The sequence below is a fragment of the Littorina saxatilis genome, linkage group LG15, assembly GCF_037325665.1.
Source record: "Littorina saxatilis isolate snail1 linkage group LG15, US_GU_Lsax_2.0, whole genome shotgun sequence".
In the NCBI taxonomy this organism is placed as follows: Eukaryota; Metazoa; Mollusca; class Gastropoda; order Littorinimorpha; family Littorinidae; genus Littorina; species Littorina saxatilis.
In genome coordinates this window covers 249,344-269,929 of record NC_090259.1, presented here as the reverse complement: position 1 = coordinate 269,929, position 20,586 = coordinate 249,344, and the positions used below count along the sequence as shown (strand labels likewise).

The window sequence follows — 20,586 nt, the reverse complement described above, 5'->3', positions numbered from 1 at the left end:
CATGTGTCCACAAAAGAAGAATCCGGCTCTAAAAGTCCCCATTCGGTGTTATCTCTATCTTCTACGCCTAAAGAAAAAACAGTCTCGGATCGAGGATTTAGGTCGATCGTTGTGACCGTTTTGAGTATATTCATGCGAATTCCTTGTTCCACATCGGAAAATGAAACTTTTGAAAGTCCATCATACAAGAGGAGTTCTTTTCGAATGAAATCAAGGATCACCCGATGTTGTGTGATAAAATCCATGCCCAAAATTAAAGGAATGGTCATGCCTTCTAACACAAAAAATGTGTGAGTAATCTCCACTTCTGCGATAACAATAGGAATGGAGATTTTGCCTACAACTTTTATGTTGTTATTTCCCACACCATTTACTTGTGCTAGATCTGATTTTTGTAACGGAAAATCGTGCTGTAGTCCCGAACTTAAATAGACAGCCGGACTAATACATGATATGGCTGCTCCAGTATCGATTAGTGCTGTGACGTTGGTATTTTGAATTTCCACTTGAACTTTGTTTTGCGGTATATTGGCCTTATTTGGAAGTGACAGTCTGCCCTTACCCTCCCCGGCTAGAGAAGATACAGACTGTGACTTGTCCTATGCTGAATACTGTTGATTTTGTAGGCAGACACGTCGTAAGTGTCCTATTTTGCCGCATTGGTGGCATTGTGCTTGGTGATAATTGCAGGATGAGGCCATGTGCCGTGATGAGCCACATCGATAGCATCTTCTGGTTCGCTGTCCATAGGACGGTTGGGTTTCCGGTCCGTGGTGGACGCGATTTGGTTGTGAAGTGTTCGGCTGTTGATTTGACTGACGTGTGCGTATGTTGTTCGGAAATGTGTTTTGAGGTCGGTAAGGACCTTGCGAAGGACGATCGCGCGGGTTTAAGTGAGCCTGTTGATTTGTGACAGAAGCTACGCGCAATGACGCTAACTCCGACGTCACAGTTGTCCTGAGCTCTTTAATTTGTTTCGTCAATTCATTGACGTTGTCCGTACTGAGTGTTTCATCGGATTTAAATGCCTGCCCCAGACGCGCATATTTTAATGCTTCCTCCACATTGGCGGGTCCTTTTTCCATAACATACTGAGCTATGGGGCGTCTCAATCCTCTGACAACAGTCTCCATCACTTCTGTGTCTGACTTCTGCAAGTCTTTGCCTTGCTTCATCATGACTTGGAAGTAATCGTCAACTGATTCCCCTGTTTTCTGGTGACGATTCGTGAAATTATCAAGGTGAACCCATCGCATTGTTGGATGAGGAAAATACCGTTCTTGAAAAGCAACCTTCAATGTCGTGAAGGTTAGTTTTTGTTCGGGACGGAGGCTATCATACCATACCGATGCCGCGTCTCTTAGAAGCAAGGGAAATGTCCGTAAGGACTGCATCGGACCCCAACCTTTCAAGTCCTTATAAATTTCGAAACGACGAAGCCAAATCGGTGCATCGTCCCGAGCTGAGCCCGTGAAAGGTTCAGGACAAAGAGAGTTGGGCACATTAATATGTTCTGACATTGTGTGGCTTCTGTTAGTATTGTTCAACAATGTATTTGTGACGTTTCGTGATGGAGAAATGTTGAATCGTGGTAACTGAACAAAGGAATGATCTAGGACATTATCTGTCAGTTGTGGTGGTGTGTGAAATTCTTGATCTGAATGTAAACTGTCTTCCTCAAGTTGGATACTAGAATGATCTTCGTCAATTGTGAGTGGTAAAAAGTCATTTTCAATTGTAAATGAATTTTCTTCGAGAATAGGTTCAGACGAACGTTGAGGTTCATGAGTTGTTACTTGAAATGCAGTGGCGTGTGGATTGTTCGGAGTAGAATGTAGGAGTGGTAGTTTGGATTCGTTTAACTCTAATTGACGTGTTTGTGCTCGTGTAACGACTGGATTCACCGAATGTGTGAGTTCTAAAGTTGGCGATGTATCTGCATTTCTAGGTCCTTTGAGTGGAAATTTGTACATTTTTGCATTGTTTTTCAAAGCAACCCAATAACCAATACTAACTCATCACGACTATCACTACATTGTAAAAACACGTCTCAAAACAAATGTATTTATCACTTCAGCTAAGTTGGCAAGGTGTGTTAAGAAAATAAAACGATCTGTGGTGCAACATATGGAGAAAGAGAACAACGTTAACAAAAAATGTCACTCTTACCGGAATTGCAGGATCAGGGAACTCATCGTGAAGATCTTGAAATGCACAATCACACACAGACGAAACACTCCAAGGTTGAACATTTCCTTTTTAATGTTCCTCTGGGATTTTAACCCCCTTTTTTTTTTTTTTTTTTTTTTTTTTTTTTTTTTTTTTTTTGGCTGCCGTCCCAGCCGTTCGTCACACCGTTCGGTTTGCACTAAGGCAGGGGAACCAGTCCTTTTACCTGCCTCAGGTTCTTTTACGTGCACTGCCAAAATGTACACGGGTCTTTATTCCCCACTCTATACCACAAATGTACAATACTAAATCTGCTCTATCCTTGGATGATTTGGATCAATTTAACCCACATATTTATTTCCCTACAGTTTTTGTGTCTGTGGTAATCGGTCTCAAGTGATTGGCGAAAGCCTGACGTCCCGGAAATAATTGAATGCATTTCATACACAAGGTAACATATTTACTGTTTTTAAAATCAGATGGTTTTTGTTCCTCCTTTGGAACGTAACATTCGTATTCTATTTTATTTCTGCTTTGTACAGTTTGTGACCGTGTAACTGGTATTTGAGACATTTTTACTCAATTCACACTTTATAAATTTTGAGGGAAAAAAAATTTGTAGTTTTGAAAGAAAAAAAAATTGTAATATCACACTATTGAGAGGAGGATCGTTTTGAAATCCACCATGTATGACCGAAGCTAGGTTGTCATCTTTCTTCTCTCTTTCTCTCTGAGCACTCGCTTTCTTCCTCTTTCTACTTTAGTCTACAACTACTTTCATAACATGTTCACGACAACCCAGCCGATCAACTAGGAATGAGCTCACGTTTATAATAAAGGTGATAGACAGATAGAAGACGACAGACTTCCGCACAATCTTACAAGTTATCACAGACTTGATAAAAGTTCCACATTAGTTTACTAAAGATAAAAGTCATGAAACAATACAAAGCATAGTTACCTTAACCATGATGTACATTGTCGGTAATGGCAGGGCACAAAGACACCCGGCAAACTAAGGTAGGGCTTTTATACCTTTACTTTTACATAACTACCGCAATGCAGTACTTGCGGATCTAAAATTCCTTTCCTTTTTTGTTTGGGATGTTACCTAACGATTACTGCAACTTCAGCAATATTCTAAGTCTAGAACCACTCACTGATCGAGGGTCCTTACCAAAAATGGGGTGGGGTTCAGGTGCAGTCGTTACTCTAGAAGTAAGTATACTGACTAACACTTTTGTTAACTACAGTTTCTAACAATCATTTCAAGGTTCCATTCTTCCTTTACTTTGAGTACAGTTAAACTCAGACTAGTCACTATTCTCTTCAGTCGGTGTCTGTTGAGCGGCGATGGTTCTCTCTCTCTGGCCTTGCTTCTTTGGCCCCGCGCGCGCCCGAGCGGTGCATTGCCGTAGCAGACTCCAGTGTTGTGAATGGGGAAAGTTTTGTGACGTCAGCCGTGAAAGCCGACTACTCCGGAATTCGGTCTTGAGGTCACTAGGTACCGCTGCAGTGTGGTTTTCCTGCCAACACTTTAAAACTGATCTTACTAATAGAACCAGGTTAATAGGTATACATTTCTTTGTATTACACAGTAGTCGATTATTTTGTCAATTATTACTTTTCACTTTAAAATTATAAATATATGTATAAATAACAAACCACACAAAATTACATTTATCTTTTATATTGTAATAAAACAACAGCACACTCATACTAACGCACACTAAGAACTATTTATCATTAATTTACTAATTACATTTACTAGCATATATTGCTTCTTTCTTTGAAGCCTATTTAGCTTTGGTTACAGTCGGAACATTTGTGTGCAAAGTTTCATGAAGATCTGTCCAGTAAATGTCTATGATACTCACACCACACACACACACACACACACACACACACACACACACACACACACACATATATACATATATATATATATATATATATATATATATATATATATATATATATGTATATATATATATACACCAGGGTAGATCAGTTAGTTTGTAAGGGGGGTGTTTTTAGAATTCAAGAGTGTATATCGAGGTCGCAGAGCGCCCGAGACTGATCAAGGGGCATATGCCCCCCCCCCCCCCCCCCCCCCTCCTCAACACAAGAAAAAAAATCGCTCGTGAAATCCATTACACATTTTGAGCACATGTTTCTCTAAGCTATATGCCCACAACTGCAGACAAACAAAAACGTTGTTTTCTTATTCATTTTCTCATAAGAATTTTGTTTTGGGGGGTACCGGGTGGACAAATATGACCTTACAGAAAACACTGTAATTCGTAACGTTATCCAAACTGACATTTTTATCTTTAGAAAAGATAAGTAAAACATTACTTTGTGTAGATAAAAGAGTGGAGAGTATCACTTTATTATAATACGGTACTTATCAATGTGCATGCCGAAAATTATCGAGGATTGGCGAGGGCGTACACATACAATTATCACTCATTTAGTGGTAAAAACGTAAAAACACAAACTTTGCTCGACAGATCATATTCAAATTTGAACACAGCTAACTTCACTATACACCGTTACAATGCCTAAGAAAACCATAAGGTGTTTCCTTATTGCTTACTCCACAAATATCCCCGCACCACCCCCACCCCCACATCTTGACTGACAAAAATGATGTACAAATTCATTTTGGAGCCCAGTAGGTCATGTTGTAGAGCACTGGACTTTTGATCCATAGGTTTAAATCCGAACATGTGTGTGCAAAGTTTCATGAAGATCATTCTGTTCAGTAAATTTCTCTGAATCGCACACCACACACACGCACACAAACACACGCACACAGGCACACACACACAGACACACAAACACACGGACACACACACAGACAGATACAGACACACACACACACACACACACACACACACACGAACGCACGTACGCACACACACACACACACACACACACACAGTAGGTGCCCCAAAATGATTTGTAATCACAACATTCACAGACTTCAAAACGCCATTGAAAAAATCGTCCACGTGCGTTTACTTGGATGACTAAAACTGTTGTACCTGCCAAAGGCCGCTTCGCGTAACAAAATGACTACCAGAGTCGCAAGGCTCGGGATATTCTTTACAAGAAAGTCATACTTTCGTTGTTCTAGTCCGAATGAATATGAAGATATGGCGAGTTGAAAACGCCGATTCTTTCGCCAGAAACACGTCTGTTTCCACACCGGAAAGAAGGAATGGACTGAGAGCTACTAGAAGCACGGCGCCGTGCGTACAATCGACCGAATGATGTTATTCACACAATACCATTTGGCGATCTTAAAAAAATTATTTAAAACAAACTAGTTGACATGTAATGAAACTATTTACTGAAATCAAGAAGTATCTTAGTTCTAGCAGTACATATTGGGCACCACCTGTCGAATGCACACTGGACCGTGCGTATACTCTGTCGCAATCGTTCGGTTCACCGCAATCTTTTGGCTACATAAGCGATGAATAAAATGAGATAGTCTTTTCCTTAAAGGTTCGCGGAGAAAGATGTTAACAATTTTTGAGTTTAGTTATGTACAGATTTAAGATTAACGTGTTATTCCGCCCTGTTATTCTGGACTAACACCAACAAAAAATAAAGTGCAATAGTGTGGTTCACATTTAGGATCTGCTCAAATAACCGGCACGGTTGGCCTAGTGGTAAGGCGCCCGCCCCGTGATCGGGAGGTCGTGGGTTCGAACCCCGGCCGGGTCATACCTAAGACTTTAAAATTGGCAATCTAGTGGCTGCTCCGCGTGGCGTCTAGCATTATGGGGTGAGTGCTAGGACTGGTTGGTCCGGTGTCAGAATAATGTGACTGGGTGAGACATGAAGCCTGTGCTGCGACTTCTGTCTTGTGTGTGGCGCACGTTATATGTCAAAGCAGCACCGCCCTGATATGGCCCTTCGTGGTCGACTGGGCGTTAAGCAAATAAACAAAAAAATCTGCTCAAATGTACATACTCATTTGTTTGACGTGAGTGTATATCGGTAGTTATATATAAAACTGCCAGGAGGGAAGACATCGGAGAACGTCAAAATAATGACAGCTCAAAACAAAACCGTGTGAATGACGTTTTCGAGCCAGAATCAGGAGCCATTTATCTTTCTGAGGGTGTGCCCTTGTTTGCCCGTCACGTTTGCATGCAATATTTTTTCAAAAAATGAAGGCGTTGTCTGAAGTGTACATGAAAAACTGAGTGACCTCGGCCGGTGACCTTGAGTAGTGACCTTGGCTCGGAATGCTTTGAATATGTTTGCTAGATGTGTATGTTCCTTTTATGTGTATCAATACATGTACAAAGTGGGCAATTGAAATCATTATTTCACAAGTTATTTATTATATAGTGGTTCAACAATGGCTGACCGGCACGGTTGGCCTAGTGGTAAGGCGTCCGCCCCGTGATCGGGAGGTCGTGGGTTCGAACCCCGGCCGGGTCATACCTAAGACTATAAAATTGGCAATCTAGTGGCTGCTCCGCCTGGCGTCTGGCATTATGGGGTTAGTGCTAGGACTGGTTGGTCCCGTGTCAGAATAATGTGACTGGGTGAGACATGAAGCCTGTGCTGCGACTTGTGTATTGTGTGTGGCGCACGTTATATGTCAAAGCAGCACCGCCCTGATATGGCCCTTCGTGGTCGGCTGGGCGTTAAGCAAACAAACAAACAAACAAACAATGGCTGAGAAGATAAATAATCAGTTTAAAATCGGCCATGTAAAAATACCTATATTTTAACAACCAAAAAGTATTACTATTGAATATTGAATTCGTTTGATATTTGCAATTTCTTTTATATTTCAGAAAGTATGATATGTCTTTACTATAATCTAACAAAATCACATGATTTAGCTAATCTCATAGAATTTTAGATTTTCGCTTAGTGAGTGAAATGCAGGTGAGCATTCTTGCCACGTCAATGACGTTTTTTCAAACTCAAGTTAAGTACCCTCAGCTTTTTTTTTACCTCACCATTGTTAACCTTGGGTAGGAAGGTTATTATGTTTGGGGAAATCTCTGCACAAATTGGAGTTAATAAAAGCATCATGGCTATCATTTTTATGGCAAATACTGTCTGATTGTTTGTGCGAATGCCACGTCAGTTTCTTTTTTTAGCACCTTAAACATTAAAATCACCTTATTAAATAATAACTGATCTTTGAGTGATACAAAATTAGGGCTGCTGAGCTTTTGGTCTGTTAATGTTTGCGGACCCGGCATGATAAGTTTAGCTGCGCGACGATGAAGAGAGTTTACTTTTTTTCATTTGAACGTCGCTACAACCATCCCAACGTGTGGCATAATTCAGATGAGGTAAAATATTACCAAAATAAAACAACTTGAGTGCTGAGGTATCTGCGTAATGCTTTAATTTGGAGAGAAGGAATAGATTTTTAGATAATGTTTTGGTAACACGGTTGAAGTGGGACTGCCACTTTAATTCAGCGCCTATTATGACCCCGAGAACACGATGGCTGGTTACTGAGATGAAGATTCAGAGGAGCGAGTTGGTGATTCTGTCGTGTTGTGATCACCATGCATTTTGTTTTGTCGGGTGTACAATCATTGAGTTTTGTTTAACCAATCAAATATGTCGTTCAGAGAGAGAGAGAGAGAGAGAGAGAGAGAGAGGCGGGGAAGAGAGAGAGAGAGCAGATTTCAAATGTTTTCCAACTAACATAGTGCAAGTAGACTTTGTTCTCGAGTTGAGGGTCTAACCAGCCCCGTTTAATCTTTCAAAGAAAATAAAACACTGTTTGCTCAGTTAGTTTCTACGTGTTCAAGATCTCTCACACCTTTGACGTCAACACAGAACCCGTGCTGGAAGACATACGTTTGGTGAACGGCAGGCAGCCCTATGAAGGACGGGTGGAACTGTTGGTCAACGGAACATGGGGCACCATCTGTGACGACAGATGGGACGATCGAGATGCCCAAGTTGTCTGTCGCCAGCTGGGTTACGATCCGTAAGTCATTCACTCTGCCAAGCGTTGTTTATAATATTCTTTTTGCTGCTGATGTTGTTGATGGTTTCGTGAAATTCCCGTGAACGCCTTTAGACTTGAAGGTCACAGCTGGGGTTTTGTTAGGGTCCAAAAACGGAAAACGGTCACTTTACAGCATCTAATGAACATCACATGTGGTTTTGTTCGGTTGAAGTCACATTTTAGCCATTTAACGTGAAAGTTGAAAGTTCATCACACTTAATTGGACTGTTTTCAAAAACGTTTGCAGTAGATCAATCCAACCTATTGCTCATACTTTCCTCCAAGACACTTGTTTAAATGTGTGTGTGTGTGTGTGTGTGTGTGTGTGTGTGTGTGTGTGTGTGTGTGTGTGTGTGTGTGTGTGTGTGTGTGTGTGTGTGTGTGTGTGTGTGTGTGTGTGAGTGTGTGTGTGTGTGTGTGTGTTTTATCAAAGTTTAAGGTCACTGCGATCAAAATAATCGGATCAATAATGGGTTTTTTGTTTTATTTCAGGAAATTAACTCGCTGATTAATCTTAGACGTTTGTCGTGTTCGAAAGTAATGTGTCTATTTTTGCATGGGGTATATACTTTACACCTATGTTACAGACACTATAAATCTGACAGAGGTGTCAGTATTCTTTTGGTTGTCTAATTAGCTCAAAGATTGAAAACACTTATATTTATCTCGCTTTGAACAATCCGCTTTGATCTCTTTGGTCATGAAATTGTGTGCAGGTATGAAGCCACTGCCTACCTGTATGCTGTTTTTAAACAAGGCTATGGTCCTGTTTATCTGAGGAAAGTGCACTGTGCGGGAACAGAGCGCAGCATTCTCGATTGTCCAAAGTCGTATCCATTTCGTCAAAACAGCTGTTCGCACAAAAGTGATGCTAGTGTGTCGTGTATCAGTGAGTGTTTCTGTGCAAGATTACAAGCTTAGTTGACACACTGATATATAAACGTGCACAATCGTTAAGAATACCAGCTGGACTAAAACTGCTTAGTAGATCAGGGTAAAAACAATTCCAATCACAATTGTTTGAGTTTGTTGAAGGACACTTCCCAAAGATTAGATTTGCAAAATAAATTTCAATACACACACTGAGCGTTTGTGGCCATAATTCAGACACAATAATTGTAACAAACAAGGAACACTAATATTCTTCGGGCATTTTCATGGGCGACCCCCAACATGTAAAGAATATCTATACAGAGAGACTGTGAGACAAAGACAGAGAGCCAGAGCGACCAAACAAACAACAACCAGCGACTTAAACGTAAGACGTAGGACATGTTATTGAATAAACACAAGGTGTATTTCAAACGGGGTGAATGTGGGAGTGGGGTAGAAGGGATCACTGATACAGGTTCCATATTTCTACTAATTGACTACCATTCTCTCTCTCTCTCTCTCTCTCTCTCTCTCTCTCTCTCTCTCTCTCTCTCTCTCTCTCTCTCTCTCTCTCTCTCTCTCTCTCTCTCTCTCTCTCTCTCTCTTCTTTAAACTGTATCTAGGTGCGGTCATATAAGTCGCGTACGAACATAGAAAACGGGTACAGCTAGTAGAGAATGAGATGCAATCATTTTTTGAATCGATTACTCAAATTTCAATTTCAAATAGAATTGTACATGTCCTACTTTTTAATTTTCCGAGCTTCTTGTTATACCCCTGTCACACTAGGGCTGCGTCCTCAGGGTGTTCTCGCGACGTTGTAAATTTCTCAGAGTGCTTGGGATCGCAGGAAAATTCTGCGATTGACTGCGCTCTATAAGCGCTCTGAATGAGTCAACTTCTTAAAAAATTACTTTCGCGTTGAAATCCTCATACCACCCATGTATGATAAAATATGTACATGACATTTGAGTATGTGGCGCATCTGTTATTGTTCTTAAAGATTTTAACACATTACATTTTTTCGATGAGTCAGCAAAACCTACCGTCAATTTAAGAACTGTTTCTGACATGACAAATAACAGCAGATCTAATGTCTCAAATGACTTGAGATTCCGTATGTATACTTTACGACATGTGTTAGCTCAAATCCCCAAAAGTATAAAGGCAATACGTTAGCGAGTTACTCAAATACATGTACCATTTTGTGTCTCATTACCCGCTAAAACGGCTTCAAAAACTGCCTTCTATGCCTGCTGAGAGTGACGATTGACACCTACACTGCTCAGCATGCCATAGCGTCCACGTTAGACAAGATGTGTAAACAAAACTGACTGATTTGAAAGCGGATTTGATTTTTCTGTCTGAGGACATGCTAAACATGTTTTGTTTAAGCAGTTCTGATTTTTTGTCAATATTAACGCCGAAACCTTGATTTTGTGAATTTGATTTTGGGTGGTATCTGTGTTGTAGGTTCCACTGTATCGACACTACGTCACTTAAACTCAATCTGGTTTTTTGATAAGTTAAGGGGATAAACGGCTTTTCCAGTCATATAATTGGTTTTACGATAAACGGCCTCATCAGAAAGATCTGCCCTCAAACGTTATTTGAGACGTGCCTTCCCAGCCAGCAAGACATTAGCGGCCGATAATCGGCCGAACACCCTTCAAAAAGTCGGGCCGGTGACGTCAAAACATACGACGCGGGTGTTGGCCCGACTAACTTTTGCAAAGAGGCAACGAGGCGGCCGACAGGCGGCCGAACACCTGTACTATGGCGGCACGCATCCGGTCCGATGTTAAAATCGGTCCAGTAGTTTCCTCGGAATCATTCTAAACGCGCACACACACACACACACACACACACACCGACACCACATCCCTCGTCTCGATTCCCCGTGTATGTTAAAACATTTAGTCAAAACTTTACTAAATGTAACAAGTCGCGTTTGGCGAAGTTACTACATTTAGTCGCGCTGTCGAACTCACGGAATGAAACCGAACGCACTGCATTTTTTCATCAAGACAATACAGCTTCGACAATCCCCGCGAGAAAGAAATTGCTCTTTCTACATGCAAAACGCAGTGAAATTGACAAGCCAGAATAGCGCGGTTTTCATATTTAAAACTTGACTAAATGTAAAAAGAGGTTATTTCCTTTTGTCCGTTTTGGGCGAAACAATTCCGCAGGCTCACAGGCAAATGAAAGCGATATTCAAGCCTGCGGGGAAAAACCGCGCCGCCGTTTTACAGGCATGGGAATTCCAAAATAGAAAGAAAAAAATCTGAAAATAGGCCAAGATCTAGGGGCCGCCTAGGCCCCGGCGGGGTACAGGGGCAGAGCCCCGTTGGGGGGACCAGGGGAGCGAAGCCCCCCGGAAGGAATACGAATTTTAGCATTTTAGACCAATATTTTGATAGTTTTTGTGTAAGCATGTAATGGATAGAGAGACAATAATATACATATAATCTAATTTAGCTTTTTTTTGTCGCGGACAATTTTTTTTTTTTTTCGCTGAAACATAATTTTATTTTCGCGGAAATCCGCGATTTCGCGGACAATTCCCATGCCTGGTTTAAAAAAAACACTCCCATTTGTTTTGGCATTAAGCACTCCAAGAGAGAGAGAGAGAGAGAGAGAGAGAGAGAGAGAGAGAGAGAGAGAGAGAGAGAGAGAGAGATATGCACACTTCACACACACAAGCACGCACGCACGCACACACACACACACACACACGCACACACACACACACAAATCCCAAGACAAGACCAGGCAAGACAAAATCTTTATTTATATCGAGGGTAATAGATAAGCAAGAATATAATGCTTTTTTACATCCAGCCCTCACCCCAAGATAGGGTCATCAGGAACAGAAAACAATATAATCAAAGATTTATTACAGCAAACTGAACACATTATAACTTTATATACAGATACAAATTTGAAAATAATTGTCGTACTGCATTTAACTAACAACAAGTAAGTCAACTTATTTAACATCTGATTAGCCACGTTTTTATTTCCTAGCCGGTTGTGGTTATAATTACACCATGCTGATTATCACTTTCGTCGTTTTACTCAACACAGAACCCGTGCTGGAAGACATACGTTTGGCGGACGGCAGCCAGCCCTATGAAGGACGGGTGGAACTGTTGGTCAACGGAACATGGGGCACCATCTGTGACACCTACTGGGACGATCAAGATGCCCAAGTTGTCTGTCGGCAGCTGGGTTATGATCCGTAAGCCACTTAGACATCATTTCTAGTCGATTTATTTTCTGTCGTTCATTTTGTTGACTTACAGTGTTAAACATTCATTTCCTGCAATCAATGTTCAATTGTGTGGAAGGCCTAGTCGTCTGGGCACTCAGATTCCACACTGAAGATTTGACATTTTTGTGGGGGAAGGGCCCTAATTATGAACCGGCTCATGATATGGACCATCTCATGTTCTGAGAAACTATAACGGTGTCATCGAACCAAAACCAATGCATCTCAGGGACGGATCAGTTAGTTTTAAGGGGGTGGTGCGGGGGGGGGGGGCACTTACAATTCCAAAGTGTAGATAGAGGAACATGATGCCATCTCAGCTTAGAAATTGCCACCGAATCATCTTCCCAAATTCCCAAGTAAACAAAACAACATATGTTCTTGTGAGGAGCTGTCAGAGGGGTGTACGTGCACCCTGTCCACTCTCCCCCTTCCATCTGAAGCATATTTGAATTATTTTGACTCACATAGGGAGGTATATATCATGATATATAGTTGGCTTTTTACAGGGATTCGTGATGGCCTCTTCACTGGTCCAAATTGGGCGCCCAGGAACCTACTATAGACCATTGTGAATTGTTCTGTATTTAATTTAACTCTCTCTCGGCGGGTCTTCCCTCTTCTTCTATCTCTCGTCTCCAACGCATTCAAAATAGCTCTGCCCGTCTTGTCTTACGAAAGAAAAAGGGAGATCATATCACCCCCCCCCCCCCCTCCTAAATCAGCTCCACTGGTTGCCCGTTCCTGCCCGTATCACATACAAAATCAACACTCTCACCTACAAATACCTCCATGGTCTCGCCCCTGCCTATCTCTCCGACTCTCTCTCTCTCTCTATGTCCCCTCACGAGCACTCATATCATCTGCCGACTCCCTCAAGCTCAACATCCCCCACACCAAACTCAAAACAGCAGGTCAACGCTCATTTTCTTTCCAAGCACCTAGCCAATGTAACACACTACCTCTCCACCTCCGTCAACAACAGTCCCTCGAATCATTCAAATCTGCACTCAAGACATTCCTTTTTTCCACATAATCCATGCATTCTACACTGCCCACCCCATCCCATCCTGAATAACTGTACATATTATAATGGTTGATGGTGTGTGTGTGTTGGTGACTTTAAGTCTCCGTGTGTGTGAATGAGTGTATGTGCGCCTTGAGTCGCCTGTTGGTGAGATATGTGCGCGTTATAAATATTCGTATTATTATTATTATTATTATTATTATTATTATTAATTGTAGCTGATTGTCTATCAAAGCTCATTCACTCTAATTGGGCCTGGCAGTTCACTAAAGTGAGAACAAGCACCAAGTACAAAATGAAACTTCTTCGCAAGAAAACAAGCAAGTTATTAGCATGAAACAAAACGTGTTTCATATTCGGGACCCATCCCCCACTTTCCCAGGCTTGGTGACCTTTCATCAGGACAAAATCCATACTTAAATTAATTTGTAAATCTTAAAAGTCACAGTTGCATTTTTGTCGGGTCAAAATCAGAAAAAATTTAATATAGGCTTCTGTTTCCTAGTCTGACTTTTTAGATTACATTCATTGATGGTAACTGCTGACGACCCCATGTGGTTTCTATTTGGTCGAGGTCACACGAAAATCAGATTAAGTCCGAAAGTTGAACAGAAATTCTAACCATAGATTAGACTGTTTTTCCAAGACTGTTTTTGGTGCATCAGTCGAATCAAATGCGCTTACATTCCTTGCTGCTTCTTGTTTGTTCAAAAGGTTTTAATGACCTCTATCAAATTTTAACGGTACTAGTGTCACAAAAACAATTTGTGTCAAGAATGCATTTTCTTTAAAATGTACACGCTGATTAAGCTAAGACCTTTTCTCATGCTGTAAATAAAGCTGGCGATTTTTGTGTATAAGGTGCTATCCAAATATGTTTCGGATATTGTCAACGTTACAAATTATTGCGCAAAAGCGGTGCAATTGTTTTTCTTAGTCGAACTAAATTGAGAATTGCGGTGTCTCTTGGTAGATCTAACTAAATTTATCCTACATGCGTGTGAGAGACCACCCATGATATAAAAATATCGTTCAATTCACCATTGGGTATATCATGTTTAATGAGGTCGTGTCAAATTGGTCTGGCAGGGACCTTATTTTCCACTGCTCATGATGCCAAAGTCACCGAGACAAACGTCAATCTGGAACCACTTTCGTGCTTGTTGTTTCCCCTGGTAGAATTGTTAAAACTAACACCTCACGCTATACGTTCTAAAGTGACGTCTCTTTGCTCTGACGTCAAAGAGTGCAGGAGGCTTTGCAAGTGATAGAGGTTATATAAGAAGCTTCTTCAGTTTGGACGCGTCGACTCCCGGATGTTTGGAGCAAAAGGCAAACAAGAACAGTTTCGCTTTCGCTCGCATTTGAATATCTTAAAAAGCAACTCGTGTAAATCTGGTACGACAAAGCAAGCCATGTAGTAACAGCTATTGTGTTTTCAGCGTAGCAATAGGGCCCGATATTTAGACGAGACAAAATTGCTCATTTGGCATGACCACTCGTCATGCTTCAGTGTAATCTCGTGAAACTCGGGGAATATTGAGCTCTCACCATGTCTTCCAAAACCCATAAAAGCGGATTGTTCGCCACAAAGAAATCAGACGACAATTCAGCGACGAAAGATGGCCCGATTGAGCAGAGAAGACCGCCAAATTGCATTGGGTCGTTTACAAGCAGGCCAAAGTCAAAGTGCAATCGCCAGGCACTTCCACGTGTCCCAGAGCACCATCAGTAGACTGTGGGTCAGGTTTCAAGCCACTGGCTCCGTTGCTGACTTGCCACGAGCGGGAAGACCAAGGGCGACAACTGCTGCTCACGACCGCTTCATACGGCTCCGCCACCTCCGGAATCGTTTCCTGTCGGCCTCATCTTCTGTCCAGGCTCTCCCCGGGCCACACCGATTATCGGACCAGACCGTGCGGAACCGCCTGCATGAAGCTGGTTTGAGAGCTCGCAGACCTCACAGAGGAGCTGTCCTCACCCGCCGCCATCGCCAGAACCGAGTGCAGTGGGGCAACCAGCACCTTCGCTGGACCGTCCGGAATCACTGGAGACACGTGTGGTTCAGCGACGAGTCCTACTTCCTGCTCCAGCGACATGATGGTCGGAGGAGGGTCTACCGGAGAGTAAACGAACGTTACGCGCCCAACTGTGTGGATGAGGCACCCGTTCATGGTGGTGGAGGCGTCATGGTGTGGGGGGCGATCAATACCGCTGGAAGGAGCACCCTGGTGCACGTCCAAGGGCGCATAACTGCCCAGCGATACGTGGAGGAAATTCTGCGCCCACACGCCCTTCCTCTTCTGGCTGACCAGGATGCCATATTCCAGCAGGACAACGCTCGCCCGCACACAGCACGACTCACCACCCAGTTCCTCACCGACCACCATGTCCAGGTGCTTCCCTGGCCATCCATGTCGCCAGACATGAACCCGATAGAACACCTCTGGGATGAATTGGACAGACGTGTGCGCAGGCGAGAAGAAGCGCCGGCAAATCACCGCGATCTATTGCAGGCACTTCCGGAGGAGTGGGACACCATCCCACAGCAAGATATCCGGCATCTGATCCAGTCCATGCCCAGAAGGTGCCGGGCAGTTGTTGCTGCTCAAGGCAGTCACACCCCCCACTGACTTGACAGCCTCGGCACCCAATCGTATTGATTGACTGATTGATTTGAAGATGCAAATGAACTGTGTGTGCATTCAACTGTGTCCATACCAAATTTCAAACAAATAATCTAAATATTGGATTTTCTGTTAATTTTTTCGAAAAATAAAACAAATTTGGCAAGTAGCAACTATGCGTTTCTTTTTTTGAACAGTATATGTTCAAAAGTCTGACTTCTGTTGGAAATTCGCGTGGTGAAGACTGCGGTAAATCTGTAGATGATAAGGATCCCAAGCGGATCATGACTTTATTCAGTTATTCTGCAGAAAAACAGAAATGCTGGAGAAAAACTGTTTGTTTCTGCAGCATTTCTGCATAATGTCATCTTTCGCGAGAGCAACGTTTTTTTCTGCAGTAAAACATTTTACTGCAGTAAAATTGAAATCAAGAATGCTGCAGTAAAACGGTGCTGATGTTTTACTGCAGAAAACCTGTTTACACTTCTTCTGCAGCATTTTGTACTGGCTCATTATAATGTTGGAGCACGGGAATGTATTTTGTCTGTCTGACTTCCTTTCCGTCGGAAGTTCAAAGTTTCAAATTAAACAATGGCACCTGTCAGCAACATTGTCACATTTTCCCAGACAAACGCGCGTGTTCGATTTGCTTCAGAATTTGTTCGCGTTCGGCCGCCATTGTGAAGTTGAATATAATGCTCTTATGCTACACGCCTTCTAATTGGTACACTGCGGAACAAACTATTATACTATCCCAGGGGGCAACGAATACAAACGCTACTTTACAAGGTCGTTCGTTTTACTCCAGAAAAACTGTCACAGACTATTCTGAAAAAACATTTAATCGCAATAATGCTGCAGAAAACCAAGTAAACATTATGCTTCAGAAAAACTGTTATACTGCAGTAAAAAAAACGTTGCTTCGGCGAAAGATGACATTATGCAGAAATGCTGCAGAAAAGACAGTTTTTCTCCAGCATTTCTGTTTTTCTCCAGAATAACTGAATAATGTCATAATCCGCCAAGAGCCAGTACAAAATGCTGCAGAAAAAAATGTAAACAGGTTTTCTGCAGTAAAACAACAGCACCGTTTTACTGCAGCATTCTTGATTTCAATTTTACTGCAGTAAAATGTTTTGCTGCAGAAAAAAAACGCTGCTTCGGTGAAAGATGACATTATGCAGAAATGCTGCAGAAAAGAACGGGTTTTATCCAGCATTTGTCTTTTCTGCAGAATAACTGAATAAAGTCATAATCCGCTAAGGATAGATAAGAGAACAAGGATTGTCTCAGAAGAAACGACTAAATGTTTCAGACCGGTAACTTCATTTCAACATTGCACTATACAATCGGCGTTCAATGTGACATGAGAGTTTGCTGATTTTGTGTTAAACATTGGAGAGATCGTCTGCTAGAATCAGAGATAGGTCGCTTCAGATTGCAGCTTCTGGACATTTGCAAGGTTTGTTGCCTGTTAAAGAACTGCATTTTACACGTAATGTATGTCATGTACAGTAAGCAACAACAAAAACACACACAAAGCAAATGGTATCGTCTGTCGACTAGTCACAGAAACAAACCTGGCGAGGTATGCGTGTACGTTATACACGTGGAAGAAACTGGAACCATGCTTTAGGATATCGGCAAAAATGGCCAAGTTCCGTAGCGTTATGCTTTGATGATCGGAAAAGGGATGTGTGAGACCATCCAATCACAGCCCCCGAATTCCCCCACGTGTCCATCAGAATAGCTGTCATGATTCATGAACCTTTTTGCAGGTCTGAAGCCACTACCTACAAATCAGCTTTCTTTCAACCATTAGGCCATGGTCCTATTTATCTGACGTATGTGAACTGTTATGGAAGAGAGCGCAGCATTCTCGAATGTCCAAAGCCGTATCCATTTGGCTTTCATCACGACAACTGTGTGCACAAAAAGGATGTTGGCGTGTCGTGTATCAGTGAGTGTTAAATACTTTGCTTGCAAACTTTGTTGGCACACTGACAAAGATGCCACTTCTATGTATTACTAGCACGATCGAAATGTTTATTGAAGCCGTGAATATATTTGTAACAGTCATTTAGGGTAAAGTTGAACTGATTATTTCTACTTGCTTAAGGCTAGATGGTGTATGTGTTTTAGCGTCTAGCGTTTTCCACAATAAACAAGAATTCTAGTTACGAGTAACATGACACTAGACTTCGGCCATTGAATGGACCTCACCCAAAATTAAAAGCATGAATAATGTTCTACCGATGCCATTTGATCAAGTCAGGTGAATGAGAGAGAGAGAGAGAGAGAGGGCGGGGAAGAGAGGGAGAGAGAGGGGGGAGACAGGAATCCGGGACAGAGAGGGGGAGAGACAGGGATCGGGGACAGACAGAGAGAGAGAGAGGGGGAGAGAGCGAGGGGTAGAGACAGGGATCGGGGACAGACAGAGAGACAGAGAGGGGGAGAGAGCGAGGGGTAGAGACAGGGATCGGGGACAGACAGAGAGGGGGAGAGGGGGAGAGAGCGAGGGGTAGAGACAGGGATCGGGGACAGACAGAGAGGGGGAGAGAGCGAGGGGTAGAGACAGGGATCGGGGACAGAGAGAGAGAGACAGAGAGAGAGGGGAGAGACAGGAATCCGGGACAGGGAAGTCGGAAATCCGGGACAGGGAGAGACAGAGAGAGAGACAGAGAGAGATTGGGGAAACAGGGATCCGGGAGAGAGAGAGAGAGAGGAGAGAGAGAGGGGGGAGGCAGGGATCTGGGACAGAGAGGGAGAGACAACCGATGTCATATTGACCCCAACAACCAACTTATTTTTCAAGAGCTTAGGTTCTTAATCGCCACCTTGTATCTTTCCGATACAGAAAAAAAAAACAGACACTCACATACACACACACACACTCACAGACACACACACACACACGCACGCGCGCGCACACTTGCAGAGAGAAAGAGAGAGAGAGAGAGAGAGAGAGAGAGAGAGAGAGAGAGAGAGAGAGAGGGGGGGATTATTTAGAAATCCCAACTAAAAACAAGCATGTCAACTTTTTTAAGATCTGATTAGCAACGTTTTTTATTTGATAGCCGGTTGTGGGTAATTACACCATGCTGATTATCACTTTCGTCGTTTTACTCAACACAGAACCCGTGCTGGAAGACATACGTTTGGTGGACGGCAGCCAGCCCTATGAAGGACGGGTGGAACTGTTGGTCAACGGAACATGGGGCACCATCTGTGACGACAGATGGGACGATCGAGATGCCCAAGTTGTCTGTCGTCAGCTGGGTTATGATCCGTGAGCCACTCTAAGTCCTACGAATTAATGCCTATCAACAATCTCATCATTAATTTGGTTGTTTTGCAAATAGTGGTATCTTTGGTCTCACGCTGAACGTGTGGTGCTGATTCTTAGTTATTCCATGACTTGCCTCTTTGTCTCTGTTAGCTGAGGAGGTGATTATGCAGCCTAATCCATGGTTTCCAGAGCGGATAATATATGGTTTAACAAAGCTTACTCCTCGCTGCTATGTTAACTTAATATTTCTGTCCCCAGAACTAGCGTCTATTTGGGACATGACGTGGATATATGCTGGAATTACTCCTCGTTTGGTTGTAAGAATAATACATATATTTTTATTTTTATTTATATATATATATCCATCAGCAAAGTAAATTAGTCGCATTTCTAAAAAGTGTTTATTAGAAACACCGTCATTGGTTTTTATATTTAGTCAAGTTTTGACTAAATATTTTAACATCGAGGGGGAATCGAAACGAGGGTCGTGGTGTATGTGTGTGTGTATGTGTGTGTGTGTGTGTGTGCGTGCGTGCGTGCGTGTAGAGCGATTCAGACCAAACTACTGGACCGATCTTTATGAAATTTGACATGAGAGTTCCTGGGTATGATATCCCCATACGTTTTTTTCACTTTTTTGATAAATGTCTTTGATGACGTCATATCCGGCTTTTCGTAAAAGTTGAGGCGGCACTGTCACGCCCTCATTTTTCAACCAAATTGGTTGAAATTTTGGTCAAGTACTCTTCGACGAAGCCCGGGGTTCGGTATTGCATTTCAGCTTGGTGGCTTAAAAATTAATTAATGACTTTGGTCATTAAAAATCTGAAAATTGTAAAAAAAAATAAAAATTTATAAAACGATCCAAATTTACGTTTATCTTATTCTCCATCATTTGCTGATTCCAAAAACATATAAATATGTTATATTCGGATTAAAAACAAGCTCTGAAAATTAAATATATAAAAATTATTATCAAAATTTTTTTTTCGAAATCAATTTAAAAACACTTTCATCTTATTCCTTGTCGGTTCCTGATTCCAAAAATATATAGATATGATATGTTTGGATTAAAAACACGCTCAGAAAGTTAAAACGAAGAGAGGTACAGAAAAGCGTGCTATGCAGCATAGCGTAACCACTACCCCGCTCTTCTTGTCAATTTCACGTTCGACAGCTACTTGACTAAATATTGTATTTTCGCCTTACGCGACTTGTTTTTTTTAAATAGAAGTGACATTATGCTATACCAGGACAACAATGTAACATTATGTTTTACCAAGCAATTACACAATAAAACTAATAAAAACTGATTAT

The 20,586-nt window shown here is 42.1% G+C and overlaps 1 protein-coding gene across 1 annotated transcript in view; it reads left to right on the top strand.

The window, feature by feature from the left end:
• Positions 1–20,586, top strand: part of LOC138948161 (scavenger receptor cysteine-rich domain-containing protein DMBT1-like) — a 92,855-nt gene that overhangs the window by 59,021 nt on the left and 13,248 nt on the right. The window contains exons 4-8 of the mRNA XM_070319662.1: positions 8,005–8,158; positions 8,896–9,068; positions 12,143–12,296; positions 17,759–17,940; positions 19,116–19,269. Of these exons, the coding sequence (XP_070175763.1) occupies positions 8,005–8,158; positions 8,896–9,068; positions 12,143–12,296; positions 17,759–17,940; positions 19,116–19,269 (817 nt within the window). The remainder of the gene's footprint in view (positions 1–8,004; positions 8,159–8,895; positions 9,069–12,142; positions 12,297–17,758; positions 17,941–19,115; positions 19,270–20,586) is intronic.